General features: G+C 44.7%; 2 protein-coding genes across 3 annotated transcripts in view; both read left to right on the top strand.

Annotated features, from left to right (window-relative positions):
• Positions 1–6247, top strand: part of Ermap (erythroblast membrane associated protein (Scianna blood group)) — a 20965-nt gene extending 14718 nt beyond the window's left edge. Inside the window, exons 8-11 of the mRNA XM_004645935.2 lie at positions 558–578; positions 671–697; positions 2793–2819; positions 5095–6247. Coding sequence (XP_004645992.1) covers positions 558–578; positions 671–697; positions 2793–2819; positions 5095–5819 — 800 coding nt within the window. The 3' untranslated portion in view covers positions 5820–6247. The remainder of the gene's footprint in view (positions 1–557; positions 579–670; positions 698–2792; positions 2820–5094) is intronic.
• Positions 6248–9006: 2759 nt separating this feature from the next.
• On the top strand, positions 9007–15924 carry Znf691 (zinc finger protein 691). Of its 2 annotated transcripts, none has more exons than XM_023706176.1 (2): positions 9007–9053; positions 15060–15924. In XM_023706176.1, exon 2 carries the CDS (start codon positions 15069–15071, stop codon positions 15918–15920), a length of 852 nt encoding a protein of 283 aa, XP_023561944.1. In that variant the 5' UTR covers positions 9007–9053; positions 15060–15068; the 3' UTR covers positions 15921–15924. The 2 variants fall into 2 exon arrangements, with proteins under 2 accessions (XP_023561944.1, XP_023561945.1); XM_023706177.1 differs by lacking the exon at positions 9007–9053 and adding an exon at positions 12299–12323.
• Positions 15925–16520: the final 596 nt, after the last annotated feature.

Raw genomic sequence — 16520 nt, 5'->3', positions numbered from 1 at the left:
TATCTATCTATCTATCTATCTATCTATCTATCTATCTATCTATCTATAGTATTTTTATATGTATGGTTTTATGTGCAGAAAATATATACAATAACAAAATGATTCATAGTTCTAAATGAACTTGTAGAGTCAGGAAGTACTGTGGTAGAGCCGCTTGCATAGCATGCATGAGGCCCTAGATTAGATCCTCAGTACTGCAAAAAACTAAATATATGTGTGTATATGATATATACATGTATTGTACATACATGTATAAATATGAACTTACATTCTCCCAGAACATCTGCATCCATTTACATTGTCATTACCTACAGCCGTGAGAGGTATTATTTATTTGGTCTGCAGGTAAGCTTTGGCTCACTCAGAAACTGCTGACTCTGCTGCACTTGGGGTTGGCCCAGAGCCAAGAGCTATTGCCATTGCAGACATTTTCATGGGAGAGTTCCCGGATATGGCTACTGAGGGTCTAAGCTTGAACTGTGGGTGGACTGGGACAGGAACATTGAGGCTAGGTAGTAGCCCGCATTCTGATTTGTCAAACTGTTTTTATTCTCTAGAGAAACTTCGGCGTGAACTGAGTAAGTTTCTCATGTTCTTATTCTGTACCAACGATCCCCTGTTGTCCCCGTACTTTCAGTGAGTGCTCACCCTTTTGTTTCTCCTCCTACAGAACTGAAAAGAAGTGCAGCCAACGCAGGTGAGGTGCACTTGCCCCATGTTTGAGTCCCCTCTTATGGGACCTCTCACTTTGTCTAGTGCTTTAATGATCTCCGGTGTGAGTCATCTTTCCTTCACTGTGACAAAATACTTGAGATGGACAACTTATAAGGAGGAAAGGTTTGTTGTGACTCACACTTTCAGACATTTCAGTCCATAGCCAATTTGCCCATTGCTTCGGGGATTCTGGAAAGGCACAAGTTCTGATTTTAAAAAATGGGTAAATTAGTGTACGTTGAGACCATTATACCACATAAAATAAGTCAGATACACAAACTTAATTATTGTGCGGTTTCTCACATACAATTAAAATACATAGAAAATATATAGCTTTTTTAAATGGGAAGGAGACCAAGAGTTTAAAGGAGGAGAGGGAAGTAGGAGGTGAAGAAAAGAATTAAGATGTGTTATATACATATGGGAACTTCCCATGATAAATGAAATCATTATGTGATGTATTACAAGCATGTACTAATAAAATTTTTTTAAATTACAGTGTATGTTCAATCTCAAATGTCCCTAAAAAGCCCATATGTTGAAGGCATATGATGCTGCTAGGAGGTGGTGGAACCTTTGCAAGATGAAGCCTAGAGGCAGAAGTTAAGTTCCTGGGAGCATGCCAGAGAAGGAGTTAGTGGAACCCAGCCCATTCCGCTTTGCTTTGTAGCTGCAATTGAAACACACACAAAAAAATTAAAAGTAAATGATGCATTGCTGTTGAATCTCTCTCAGAATATTCCTCCTCTGCAGGAGGCAGAGGAAGGAGGATTGTTGTGAGTTTGAGACCACCCTGGGCTACATAGTGAGACCCTGTCTCAAACCCCCCCAAAAAACAGGAGAAAAAGAATATTCTTCTGGGTGTGGTGGTACACATCTGTAATCCCAGCACTTGGAGGCTGAAGTAGGAGGATTACCATGAGTTTGAGGCTAGTCTGGGCTACAAAGTGAGTTCAAGATCAGCCTGAACAGGCTGGGAGGTAGTACTTGGTACTTGGTGACATAAGCACATGCCTGGCAAGTGCATGGTCCCAAGTTTGATCTCCCATACTGCATTCTCTGCCGCAGGCCAAGAACTGGGTGTAGTGGTGCAGGTGTGTAATTTCAGCACTAGGGAGGCTGGACAGGAGGATCGCTACAAGTCTGAGCTACATATGGAGATCCTGTATTAAAATAAAAAGAACCTTCCCCTCAAAACAACATACTCCTCCTCAATGCAAACACACTGCCCCCATTGTTCTGGCCACTTTCTGAGGCAGTTCTGGAAGTACCCTTCCTGAGGGTCTTTACAATGTGTAATAAAAAACATTGCAGCGAGTGCTGCTATTGTGTAGCACATTGCAGAAGACAAGCTTGTGAAAGCATTGTGGTGTATCCTCACCCATGTTATTCACTGGCTCTGACACTGGGCAACTTCTGGTTCTTCCACAAAATCAAACTGACCAGGAAACTTAAACATTTTGAACTGATTCAAGACATTGAGGCAACTACAACAGCACAACTAAAGATACAAAAGAGAACTTATAGAACCACTTCAGAAAGTGGCAAGAACAATGGGATGTGTTTGAAGCAAGAGTGTGTTTAGAAGGAGTTGATAGTAGTACAATTTTTATTCTCATGAAATTTTTAAAGAATTAAACATTCACTATAGTTTTTTTGTTTGTTTGTTTTATTTTGTTTTGTTTTGAGCCAGGGTCTCACAGTATAATTCAGGCTGACCCGTACTCACTATGTGGCCCAGACTGGTCTTGAACTCACAGTGATCCTTGTGCCTCAGCTTCCCAAGCGCTGGGACTCCAGGCATGTGCCATGCCCAGCTCTTGCTGGAGCTTTTGATCACAGGTACAAGGAAGCCTTTCACTTCATGGCATCTTGGAAGCAAAGAACGGAACAGGAAGGAACTGGAGTGCTCACCTCTCCTTCTGTGGCATGCCCCTATGACCTAGCTTCCTCCCACTAAGTTCCACCGCCAATAGCATCATCGAACGCGGAGGAGCAAACCTTCCACAAACCTTCCACACATGGTCCTTTGGAAGATGTTCAAGGTCCAAACGCAGCCCCCTTTTCATGTCTTTCAGGCTGGAGAAGAGCCCGGCTGCACTTCGGTAAGTGAGATTCATTCTCATTTCAGAGCTCATCCTGCTGAAAGCCTCTGACCTTAGGTTTTGGGCCATTCCCTTTGAAAACAATTGTACTTTGAAGAGGTTATTTGTCAGATCTGTTTACCTGTCTATTTTTGGCAATGCTGAGATAGATATACTGTACCCACAGTAGAACTTAGCTTTATACACATCCCTTTTTAAAATTTTGAGACAAGATCTTGCTGAGTTACCCAGGCTGGCCTCAAATTTGTAATCCCCGTGCCTCAGCCTCCTGGGTAGCTGGGATTACAAGTGTGCCCCACTGTACCAGCTGGACCTGCTTATCAAATTTTTAGAAATATTTGTTTTTTAAAAATTTTTTTGAGGGTCACATTTAGATTTGGAGAGTGTCTTTTCAGAGCACTGATACATATTAGGTTTGATCTTATGAGATTCCTTTTTTTAAAATATTTTTCCTAAGTTTGTCAGTTATTTCTTTTTTTTTTTTTTTTTTTTTTTTTGTTCCTCGAATGGCTTCAGGGCACTTTTGGCCAGCGGGAGAGGTGCGAGATTCGAACTCCAGCAACCTGAGGCTGAGAGCTTTGTGGAAGCAGCCACTTAAAGGCCTGAGCTAGGGCCACGCCCTCAGTTATTTCTTTTTTATGACTTGTCTGCTCTTATCCTAGTTGGACTACTTTTTGATTGTTAATTTCCTTACAGTATGTTTTGGTACCCAAGTGTTTATTTTAAGCAGTTTGAATGCACTATTCATTTCCCGTGTGGTGTTTTCAGGTGCTTTCTGGTTTGGGAAGTCCTTCCTAGAGCAGTGGGGTAGACAGCCCCTGTTTCTATGCATTTGCCACAGCCTTCTTTCTCTGCAAACCAGTTTTTTGCGGGGGGTAGGGGGTAGTGACTAAGACTCTCAGAGATAGGTGCGCACAGGCCCCAACAATTTCATAATTATTATTCTAAAATATTTACACATCTTTCTTTGCATGTACTTCTTCTTTTTTTTTTTTTTTTTTTTTTTTTTGCAGTACCAGAGATTGAGGACTTTGTGCTTGCCAGGCAAGCGCTTATTCTACTGAGCTATCTCCCCAGCCCTTGCATGTACTTCTTAATAATTTGTATTTTTGCAGCTGTTGGAACAACATTATTATTTTTACTGCTTTGGGCTTGTTATTAATTTTCCGGAGCCCGGATTCCCCTCCTGCTCATACTACCTTCCTTCCTTCAGAGGACAGGCAGAATCGATCAGCTGATCACTTGAGATGACATAGTCACCTAGACTGGCACTGAAGGATCTCACAAGCCTTCCAGTCTTGTATTCACAGTCTAGCTCACTCCTACTGCCTCAACCAATTGGGGATTTCATGGATTTAACTCTCAGAGAAGATCCTGTTTCCTGTATGTAGGGGAAGAGGGAGATGCTCTATGATCTTCACACTCAGTGATGTAAGGAAAAATCTTTTGCTCTGTTAGCATTTAAAAAAAATTTTAATATTTATTTGTTTGTTTTTTGGGTACAGGTTCTCTCTACACAGTTTAGACTTTAGTGATCCTCCTGTCTCAGCCTCCCCAGTGCTGGGATTACAGGCCTGCACTACCATGCCAGGGATTCTGGGGCTGGCTTGCCAGGCAGGTGCTTAGGCCACTGAGCTATCTCCCCAGCCTCTGTTAGCATTTTAAAATGATCATCATAAGCAGCAATTTTGGGTAACAAAAGGAGCACCACACAAGTCACTGTAGGAACTAGGTTTAATGACAATTCTTCATTTGAGATTCTACTATTATTCTCATTTTACAGATGAGGAAACTTAAGTTTAGAGATGAATAATAAGCCCAAGGTCATGGAAAAGCTGGGACTCAAACATCAATCCTGTTTATTATCATGTATTAGACTTCACTGGAACATCGAAGACAGAGCTAGTTTTTCTCAAGATTAAGAGAACTTCACAGACAGATAAATCTTTCCTGTTTCATTTTGTACTCTACTAGGTGACCTACTCTTTGAAAGATAGTATTCTTGGGGCTGGGAAGATGGCTCAGTAGAATAAGTGCTTGCATGGCAAGTGCAAGGGCCTGAGTTCAACCCCAGGTTCCTAAAAAAAAAAAAAGAAAGAAAGAAAAGAAAGAAAGACAGTATTCTTCCAGTTTGTATGAAGGGCCAGGGACTCATGAAAAGAAATGGGTCAATGACAGTGACTGTAGAACTATAGATCATTTTTTCTTCTCAAACTACCAAAAATGCATTAAGATCTGACTTTCCCAAACCTCACCTCTTTGTGCCTCTCTGCAGAGGCAGTGACCCTGGATCCAGACACAGCACACCCCAAACTCATCCTGTCTGAAGACCGGCGATGTGTGAGACTTGGCGACAGAAAGCAGGCTGTGCCCAACAACCCGCAGAGATTTGATTTCGTTGTCAGCGTGCTGGGCTCCGAGTACTTCACGGCTGGCTGTCACTACTGGGAGGTGCACGTGGGAGGCAAGACCAAGTGGATCCTCGGGGTGTGCAGTGATTCAGTGACCAGGAAGGGGAAGGTCACTGCCTCGCCGGCTAATGGACACTGGCTTGTTCGCCAGAGTCGCAGGAATGAGTATGAAGCTCTCACATCCCCGCAGACCTCCTTCCACTTGAAAGAGCCACTACGGTGTGTGGGGATTTTCCTGGACTACGAAGCTGGCATCATTTCCTTCTACAATGTGACTAACCAGTCCCACATCTTTACTTTCACCCACAGTTTCTCTGGCCCCCTCCGCCCTTTCTTTGAACCTTGTCTTCATGATGGAGGGGAAAACACAGCACCTCTGATGATTTGTTCAGAACTACAGAAAATAGAGGAATCAACTGTCCCCAAACCTGAAGAAAACCCCCATGCTAATGGTGATGTGTCCTTGAAGGTGAACCCTTCCTTACTTCCCCCTCAGGCACCGGAGCTTTCTCCACTCAATGACATGCTCCTGTCTTGGCCCTCTGACCTTGGTCCAGCTCTTCAAAAGCTCAAGGTTCCTTCTTTTTAGGGCCTTGCCTCATGAACCACCCTCACAGCCCCCAAGATGTCAAGGTTCTTGGATTTCAAGGATCCTGGGTCAACACCTGATTCTGCAATGTCTTTTCTCCTTAACTCAATCCAGACCCTTTCGTGTTTTCTATTTGTACCACTTTTCTCTTAGGGTTCTATTCTGAACCCTTCCCTTCTTCTAGGGACTTGAAGTTCCCATTGCTCTAGAAGGAGAATTCCTAAAAACCAAATGTTCAATTTAGGTTTAGGAGAGAATGTTGAATTGTGTCACCAGGTTTAACTCAGGGTCAGGGGAAGAATTCTCGGCTTGAGTGGACAATTATTAGAATCTCTACCTGTTTCATCCTGCGCTCTGGCTTTCAGGTTATAGCTCCCAAGCCCAGCTTCTTACCTTTCCACCAAGCTCTTCCCATTCTTTCTGTTCCTTCCTCCCCCTTCTCTCTCTGTCTGTCTCTATGTCTCTGTCTCTGTCTCTGTCTCTGTCTCTGTCTCTGTCTCTGTCTCTGTCTCTCTCTCTCAATCTCTCTTTTCTTTCTTTATGCTGTTTACAACATAACTAGGAGACTTCCAGACTTCCAGAGCAGGTAGCCATAATCCTGAGAAGCCGTAGGAGCAGTCATGAAGCTGGGAGGCACAGCTGCAAACAGAAGAGTCCAGCGGTGTGTGGCTCCGAACACACTGGAGGAGATGATCCGTCAGCTGCTCTGGCCCCTTTGAATACCTTCCTTAGTTCAGAGAGGCGTAGTGGCAATTTTAATCACTCATATGCAGCTTTCCCCCATGACTATTATACTGGAAGACTTGGTGATTTCTGCAGGAAATAATCTTTTAGGTCAGGGAGCACTGATTTCAAAGAAGTTGGCAGCCTTTTCATTTGAAAGTTGTGAAGATAAAATAATGACTCTGACTTTTGGGTGTGGACTGCAGGAGGCTCCTATTCACTTTCAGGTCTCACCACATATGTGGTCTGGCCTGTCTGTGGAGATACTGGCCATGTGTTTGCACATGGCTCCTCTGGGAGCTCTGATGGCAGGGTTCCCCTTACCCTTTTAGGAAATACCCTGCAGATGTTGTGAAATCTGTAGTTGGCCTACACATTCAATTAGTCTTTATCTTTTAGCATACAACATGAAAAATAAAACCCTAGTCCTGCATACTTTAGTGGGATTGTGTGTCTGTTTTGAAAGTGTCACATTTAATTGGAGCTGCATATGGGATCCAGTAACCAGATCTGTCCATCGGAAGTCGTCCGATTAGGGCCTGCATTAGTCAAAGAAATAGCTCACGATTATTTAGATGATTATGGAGGTTGGCAGACTTGAGCTTTAGGAAGAGCCAGTGGTTCAGTTCAAGTCATAAGATGGGGGAAAGGCTAATGTCCAGTACAAAAGCCATCAGACAGGAAGAATTTTCTCTTAATTGGAGGAGGTCAGCCTTTGTGTTCTAGCTAGACCATCCTTCAAATGACTGGATGAGCACATCCACATTAGGAGAAGAGTCTGTTTCACTTGTGGGTTTTTTTTTTTTTTTAATGATAATCTCATCTAAAAACACCTTCACAGAAACACCTAGAATAATGTTTAGCCAAATTCTGGGCACCTCGTGACCTAGTCAAATTGACATATAAAATTAACCATCACAATGCCCAAGTGGAGTTTTTCATATGCTTTTATGTAGTTCTTAAATAAAACCTTTGCTATTCACTGTTTGGCATGCTGTTATTTTCATTATGAATGAGAAATTGTGGGGGCTTTGGTTGCTAGGAGAAAAACACATGAAATTAGGCTCTAAACAATTTTGAATCCACTCAAGCAAGCCTTAACCACTGTTCATAACAAACCCAGTTTTATTCCTGAGCTTGCCTTCTAGTATTTTATTTTTTATTGAAAACATTTCTGTCGTGCTGGATATTAAGTCCAGGGCCTCAAACATGCTAGTCCAGCACTCTATCACTGAGCTACATTCCCTAGCCCATTTAAAAATCAATTTATTAATTAAAATCAATGACCAACTATCAATTAGTATACAACAGATACTTATATTTCACTCACACATACTCAGTTCCAAACATACTTTCCTAAATACCCCAATCTTAAAAGTATTGTTTGCACTGGCCCTGTACACTGAGAAAACTTAACCAGCAGGAAATGGAACAATGTGGAAATAGAAGCTCTACCTATCTTTTTTTTTTTTAATGTATTTGGTTGTTACAGGGTCTCACTATTCAGCTTGGACTCATAGTGATCCTCCTGTTTTCAGCCTCCCCAGCACTGGGATTACGCACTCCCGGACTCTGGCCTGCTCAGCTGGCCCTGGGGGCGGGACTTGCATAGCATGTGGTGCAGGGGATCGAACCCTGGTCCCTGTGTTTTTGCCTAAGCTTGCCTAAGCAGGTGCTTTAATCAGCTGAGCTATCTCATCAGCCCCTCTACCTATGTTTTTATCAGTCTGTCATCTTCCTATGAACTCATTTAATCCTTATAACAATTCTGCCAGGTATTTTATAGCAAAAGAAAGTGGCTCTGCAGATGGTTAGACCGTAGAGTTGGGATTATAAACCTAGTCTCTCTAGCTCTGCTGGCAGCGTTCCCCTTATCCTTTTAGGAAATACCCTGCAGATGTTGAGAAATCTTTAGTTGGCCTACACATTTAATTAGTCTTTATTTTTCAGACTAGAACATGGAAAATAAAGCCCTATCCTACATACTTTAGTGGGATTATGTATCTCTTTTGAAAGTGTCAGATTTAATTGGAGATGCATATAGGATCCGGAAGCCCTGAGTTAGGAGGTGCAGGTCTCCTTGGAAGTGGACCGTAAACGGCCATCTAGGTCTACACTTCTTTAATTTTAAAATATACATCTTGAGTGAGGTGCTGGACTCTAGGCTTCGCTGGTGTCTAGAGGATCTTCAAGGGTCACCAGTCTGAGTAAAGCCGAAGGTAAACCTTAGATGCGGAGCCAGTCTCTATAGCCCATTCTAAACTTTGCAGAAGTTCTGAGGCAACTGTTTTCTTCAGGACTACAGTTCCCAGCATGCCACGCACTAGACTGAGGCTTATTGGTGCTCCCGCTCGGGCGTGTGCATTTTGGCAGCTATCGGAGCCAATAGAAAGGAATTTTCCCCTAGAAACCAATCCTGGAGTCTCAGGGCGGGCCCTTCCCGGCTTCCGGCTCCGGCTCCTTCCCCGCCCTCCCAGGCGGCGCTGTCCCTGACCAAGCGGCGGGAGCGAGGTGGGTCCCGGCTGGGTGGAGGTTACGGTGGGGAGGTGGCCACAACTTTGCAGGGCACCCTGAGGACGACCCCTTTCTTCTCACCGCGAACTTGGATGCTGCTGCTTTGCTCCGCTGACAGTGGGGAGCCAAGGGCCCTGTGGTCCCTCCGCCCAGACCCTTGTCCCGCTGCCCCGGCCGCGCGGTCCCCCCCCCCCCCGCCCTTCTCGGTTGGCCTGAGTGCTTCCGGGCCCGCCGTACGTTTTTATGACCGTACCTTCGGGCCCAGCTGCTCGGTCTCTCCCACCACGCAGTGTCTCTGAACCTAGCACCTGCCGTGCGCAGCGCTGTGGGCTCTTCCTTGGGCGTCTCTCGCCCTCAGGACCCAGACCAGCCTCTGGGGCCCTGGTCCTCCTACACCTCTGCGTGCAGCCTTTGTCTCTTCTCCCTCACCATCTCCTCGGACCCTCGGACTCCTCCAGTCCTTTCTGTCCGACACGGTGTTTAGCTCTAACACCTGATCTTTCCTGCCTGTTCGCCTTCCGCACTCCATGACTTGGCCCCAGATGTGGAACTCTGACCCTTCGATCACTTTCCAGCTTGTCTTCTCCCCGACCCTGCGCCTTGCTCTTTACCGTCTGTGGCGGCCAGGCCCATCTCCTTGGCTTCTTCACTGCCTGAATCCGGTCCACCCTGTGTTGCTAAGCCCTAAGGAAGACCAGCCCAATAGGCCCTTTTATCTCCCACATCTTGGAACTGTGGCATGCCCATGACTGTATTTTAACTGTATTGCCTTCTCAATAGGTAGTGAATGTCCTTTGTCTACTAGTCCTGGTCTTGCTTACCCACCCATCCTTAAAGTCCTAGCTTATCAAGGACTTGGCCTAGCCCCTAATCTCCTAAAACAAGTATATGGTGAAGGCTTAAATAAAAACAGACAAGTGGTAGGGTTTATGGGGAGTCCAGAAATGTCTGAATGCTGGGAGCAGAGACAAAGATTCTTCCAGATCGCTGTATTTATTGAGTTTTCACAGATTTGGGGAGTGTAAGAGGAGGGGGATACAAAAGCTTCCCCCAGCTTAGACCAAAGCTAGTAAATTTTGCTACTTAAAAGAACTGTTTGATTTCTGCAGTTGACAGTTTTATTGCTGTAGAATAGGGAGGGTCAGGAGCCGCATCCTGGGGCATCCTGGCTTCCTCAGCTGTGGTGTTACCTTGACTTCAGAGCAGCGTGAATATGAGCGTTTCCAGCACAGCCAGAGGTCCCGCATGGTCAGCAAGTGAGCTCTACAAAGCCTGGTCACCAGCTCTAGTGGAAATGCCATCTCTTCTATGAAGCTTTTCATCTCTCATCTCTTCAGAGAGATATGGCTGAGCCATCCAAACTCCCGTGGCACTGTTTTTTTCTTTCCAACCTTCCTTTCCTTTTCTCCCGTTAGTACTAATGTAATGATTAAAAGCCCTGGCTCAGGAGTGATGGGCACAGGCTCCAGCTCTGCCACTTACTGCATACTCACAGCCATGTTATTTCTCTGGGCTTCAATTTCCTCATCTCTAAAATAAAGATGACAGATGAATAGCTGTAAAAATGACTTGAGAAACCGGTGTGGTGCTGCATGCCTATAATGTCAGCACTCAGGAGGCCGAGGCAGGAAGCATCATTTTTATGAGTTGAAGACCAGCTGGGGCTACAAAGTGAGCTCAAGTCCAGTCTGAACTGTATAGTGAGATCCAGAGAGAGAGAGAGAGAGAGAGAGAGAGAGAGAGAGAGAGAGAGAGAGAGAGAGAGAGAGAGAGAGAGAGAGAGAGCAAGAGAAGAGAGAGAAAGAGAAGGGAGAGGGAAGAGGAGAGAGAAAGAAGAGAGAGATTATGAGAGATTATTGATACAGTGCTTAGTCCATAACTTATTGTTTTATAATTTACCAAGATTAAGCTCTCCCAGGAGTGAATTCTGGGTCACTGTAAGACCAAAAAGATTTCAGATTTAGGATTATGACACAATGGGAGGTGAGTGAAGACCACATAGTCATTGTATTCAGTTGCTGAAGTCTAGGTGGGGGGAGGAGGGGCAGGGAGTAAATGAAAATCACATCCATGCTGAGAGGTATAGTTCAGTGGTATGGTGCCTACCTGTTAAGTATGAGGTCTTGAGTTCAATTCCTGGTACAAAAAACAAAAACAAAACTTGAAAATCTCATCCATTCACTCATTTATTTATAAGACATTTAAGCACCTAGCCTTATCCTGCAGAAAACTACTAAGATAGCTCAGTCCCTTTTGTCAAGTCCTGATAAACTCCTAGTGGGAGCAGACAGAAACTGGTGATTGCAAATCCCAGTAAAAGCAAGCACAAGATTCTGTGGACACACAAAGGAGAAAGTGGGCAGGAGTCAGGAAAGTGCTGAGGAACATGGGTGGGAATACATGCAGTGAGCATGAAATGGGTTCTGGAGACAAGTCTGGCCTTTATTGGATTCACTTAAATATTTATTAAGGAGCTGCTGTATATGCTTGCCAGTACTATAGGAATGTGGGCTACATTAGTGATTAAAACAAAGATCATAACCCTTAGGAAATTACTATTTAACAAGGGAAGGTAGATAATAAATAATAGACTCAAATAGAATTGAGTCAGTAAGACAAGCTGTGAGTGGTGGGCCAGCGAGATAGCGCAGCGGTCTAAAGTGCCTACTTAAGCAAACTCAGACAAGCACAGGGACTGTGGTTTGATCCCCGGCAGTCCTGGGCTGGCCCTGCCCCTAGGGCGGGCTGAGCTGGCCACACACGTACACACAAAAAGACAAGCTGTGAGGCAGAGCAACTGGGAATATATGTAGCAGTGGGGAGATAGAAGTGAAGGATATGAAATTTTTAAAATGTTGATCAAAGAAATAAATACTTGTTGATGTTTACCTGCCTTTTTGAAAGTGAAACAGGCTATTTTATATTGCATACCAAAATTCTTTAGGGAATGAATAACAGTGATTGTTCAATGACAGTTTGTCTTCCGTTGTTTTAAATAAAGTTTTGTTGGAACACAGCCACCTTCATTCCTTTATGTCTCATTTGTGCTGCCCTCATGGTACAAGCAGAGCTGAATAGTTACAGTAGTGACCCGTTGGTCCTGCATATTTACTAATATTTATATTATTTGACCCTTTACAAAAAATTTGTCATCCTCTGCTTTTTTTGTTTTGTTTTGTTTTGTTTTGTTTTGTTTCTTGTTTTTTGAAGTACCAGGGATTGAACTGAGGACCTTATGCTTGCCAGGCAGGTGCTTATGCCACCGAGGTATATCCCTGGCCCTCCTTCATCTGCTTTTTAGAGTTGATGTTCCAGATGTGGTGCATGCCTGTAATCCCAGCAGTTGGGAGGCTGAAGCAGGGGGATCAGTTCGAGTTGGAAGCGAGCCGGGGCTGTGTAGTGAGTTCAAGGCCAGCCTTGCATAGTTAGACTGTTATCTCAAAAACAAACAAAAAAGCTGAATTAAACCAAAACAAAACAATTGATGTTCTATGTCTGTTTTACATTTGAGAGAGGATTGTATATAATCTTGTGCTCTTTTAATTAAAACATTTTGTTCCTTTCCTATTAAGATCATTTAAAGGATTTAATTTTTACACAGCTCGGACTCAGTGATCCTGTTTTCAGCCTCCTCAGTGCTGGGATTGCAGGTGTGTACCACCACACCCAGACTTGGCGGCTTAGTGCATTCTGGGAGCAGGAGGGGCAAGGCATGTGGTACCAGGGATCGAATCCTGGTTTCTGTGTTTGCCTAAGCAGGCACTTAGTTTGCTGAGCTACCTTGCTGGCCCTTGATTTAAAAAGTTCTTGTGCTCTTCATAAGCTAGAACATATCTTTAGCAACTATAATAGCAGCTGCTGTTTGCTGCATGATCAGTATATGTCACATGCTCTGCTGAGTGTATTGCAGGCATTTTTTTAATACAAATTCTTGTGGTTTGTAAGTTGGTATCTCAATCTGGTGCTGAGAGAGTTAGGCTGGATTGGTTGAATAATTTGTTAAGAGCTGTAAAGATTGGTTACATCACTATTGTAACCCTACACTAAATGTAATCGGTGCCTGTTCTTTTACTCTGAGACTTCACCGATCTTCACTGTCTGTCATTGGTGCCTTTTTTTTTTTTTTTTTTTGCCGAACCAGGGATTGAACTAAGCCCCTTGCACTTGCCAGGGAAGCCCTTATTCTACTGAGCCATCTCCCCAGCCCCTGTCATTGGTGCTTATCATAGTTTGTACTTCCCTCCTTTACCTCTTTGTTTCTGTCATTTTGGGCAGCATTTCACTAATCTACTCTTTTGTTTTATTTTGAGACAGGGTCTCACTTTGTACTGCAGGCAAGCCTTGAACTCCCTGTGTAGCCCACACTAACCTCAAACTTCTGGTGATCTTCCTGTCTTAGCCTTCTGAATAGCCCATGTTGACCTAAACTCCTGGTGATCCTCTTGCCTCAGCCTTCTGAGTGCTGGGATTACAGATGTGCACCACTGTGCCTGGCTCCCCTCTGCTCTTTGAAATGTCATTATTTCTTCAAGTCCCAGAGGACATGCCATCACTCTTATATTAGGAATACTTTTTTCCCCTCTCCTTTTCTGAACTTGGCTGTAGGAGCCAAAGGAATTTATGCTGCTTAGCAGGTATTTATTGCTAATGACAAATAGCCTCGTGCTGGCCACTGTGTACATGTGGGGGGTGCTATGGTATGTGTGTCTCTGTATAGTTGTATGTAATGCACTGTAGTTGCATAGTGTGATGTGAGAGTATGGCTGTGTGGTGTATGTATACAGCCATGTAAGTCATATGTACCTATATTGTGGGAGGGCTGCATGTGGTATATGTGCTCTGTATGTATATAGCTGTGTGTCGTTACATAAAGTGTAATTGTATATGGAGTGTGTATGGTGTGTATGTATGGTATAAGAATATGGCTGAATGTGGTGTGTGAATACAGCTGTGTATCATGTGATATACATACATGTATGTGTAAATGTGTTATAGCTTTGCATGATACTTGACACTGTAGGGACTGACCAATCAGAACAGCACAGTTCAGACCCAGCAGTAGGTCTTAGAGGTCCAGATGGCAACCTTTCAATTGCTAAATTCTGGTAAGGTCTGGAGAGGTGTGAGGTGGCAGAACATTGACTAGGACTCAGAGGTAGGCCTTGTAGAGGCAACTAGGAAAGCTTCAGGAGTGAGAAGATTTCTCAAAATAGATAAAATATAAAAGGAGGGCTGGCGAGGTAGCTCAGCAAACTAAAGCACCTGCTTAGGCAAGTTTAGGCAAGTGCAGAGACCGTGGTTCAATCCCTAGTACCACATGCCTCCCCCAGGGTGGGCTGAGCCAGCCAGAGTCCAGATGTAGTGGTGCATGCCTGTAATCCCAGCACTGGGGAGGCTGAAAGCAGGAGGATCACCATGAGTCCAAGCTGCGTAGTGAGACCCTGTAACAACCAAATACATAAAATATAAAAGGAATTTTAGTTAACTTACAGTTAGGCAGAAAAATCAAACTCATCCCTAAATGAGCACTGCTTTGTGTATACAAAAATTAGAGTCCAGATATTGTTTCATGGTATTAAAATGAGTGACATTCAAAATGCATTTATCATTTATTGGTGGTGGACAAAATGGGTGTCTTTTTGCTCTGGTGTGTAGCTTTAAATATTTTTGGACTGGATGTAGTGGCACATGCCTGTAATCCTAGCACGTGGAAGGCTGAACCAGGAGGACTATTTTGAGTTCAAGACCAGCCTGGGCTACAAAGTGAGCTCAAGGCCAGCCTGAACTGCATAGTGAGGTCCTGTCTCAAAAAGACTAAAAACAAAACAAAACAAATCTTTGAAAAGTTTCTCATCTGAAAATAATTAGAGGCTAAGTATTCCAGTTAGTTGAAGTTATTCCAGGAGGGAGAAGGTTTATGTCCTTTCAACCAGAATGAAACATTTCCAGTGGTCTGGCCTGACCCATGGAATAAAGGTGCTGAACATTTGTGTTCATTCTCAGGGTTCAGAGATGGGCAGTGAGAAGGAGCAGAGTCAAGAACCACACCTGCCTGAGGAAAGGCAAGGGGGTAAGCCTTGGAGAGTGGATGGCTCACAGGGTTCTCGGATCCCAGCTGGGGAAAAGGAGGATGGGCAAGAACACCCATCGAAGGGGTCACAAGGAACATGTCCAAAAAAGCCATGGCAGAAAGTCATTACTTCAGCAGGAGGGCCAGGGGACCCCAGGGCACATCCAAAGCCTGAGGCAGACCAGAAGCCTTTTGCATGTCCCCAGTGTGGCAAAACCTTCAGTAATACCTCCAGCCTGAAAACACACCAGCGAATCCACACTGGTGAGAAGCCCTATAAGTGTTCCGAATGTGGCAAGAGCTTTTCAAGAAGCTCCAATCGTATTCGGCATGAGCGGATCCACCTGGAAGAGAAGCACTATAAGTGTCCCAAGTGTCAGGAAAGCTTCCGGCGGCGCTCAGACCTCACTACACATCAGCAAGATCACCTGGGCAAGCGGCCATACCACTGTGACATCTGTGGAAAGAGCTTCAGTCAGAGTGTCACCTTGGCCGTCCATCACCGAACCCACCTGGAGCCAGCACCCTACATCTGCTGTGAGTGTGGGAAGAGCTTCAGCAACAGCTCCAGCTTTGGAGTGCACCACCGCACGCACACGGGGGAGAGGCCGTACGAGTGTGCGGAGTGTGGGCGGACCTTCAGCGACATCTCCAACTTTGGAGCGCACCAAAGGACCCACAGAGGGGAGAAACCCTATCGTTGCACCCTGTGTGGGAAGCACTTCTCCCGCAGCTCAAATCTCATCCGCCACCAGAAAACACACACTGGTGAGCAGTCCGAAAAGAGTAGCTAAAGGAGAGCCCCATTTACATACAGGGCGGGGGACAGAATGAAAGATTTTAGTAGAGAAAGAAGGTCTTTAGGATCTGCTGCTGCCCTGCTTGACCTTGGCCCTTCATTCCACTTTGGAGAATGACTTCTTGTTGTTTCTGAAATCAGGATGTCCAGGAAGTCCTGAGAAAGGACTCTAAGTAAAAAACCTTGTCTTCTCCCAGGAAGTTATTTGCCTTGGAAAATCAGAGGATCCAGTCATGGCTTCATCTCCTTGGGAGTGACAGAGAGGTGGGGTAAGCTCAGAATGTGTTCTGAGCTTATATCACAAAGGCTGCATCCTCTGGTCTTTAAGGAAACACCTGTATGATGGTGTCACTGTTTGCAGGCCTCCAGATAGTCTGTGAACTGCTTAAGGCATACTGCAGAGCCCTGCTAGATCATGCCTGCTGTGCCCCCACCCAAGTGTGCTTCTCCATGTCTAGGCTGAGGAGTGGCCCTCCTAATGGGAATGGCCCCCTTAGTCCAAGAAGAGACTTGAGGTCCCGCCTTAGGAATGAAAGGAGAGCTCTCAGGGATCCATGATCCAGCGACCTCCCGCTCTCCCATGTTGGTTCCCTGT

This window comes from Octodon degus, unplaced genomic scaffold (genome assembly GCF_000260255.1).
Source record: "Octodon degus isolate 3935 unplaced genomic scaffold, OctDeg1.0 scaffold00245, whole genome shotgun sequence".
NCBI classification, from domain to species: domain Eukaryota; kingdom Metazoa; phylum Chordata; class Mammalia; order Rodentia; family Octodontidae; genus Octodon; species Octodon degus.
This window is presented reverse-complemented; position numbering and strand designations above follow the sequence as displayed.

Bases quoted from the DNA above. Each gene is read 5' to 3' on its own strand.
- Znf691 (XM_023706176.1), top strand. From the start codon at position 15,069: ATGGGCAGTGAGAAGGAGCAGAGTCAAGAACCACACCTGCCTGAGGAA.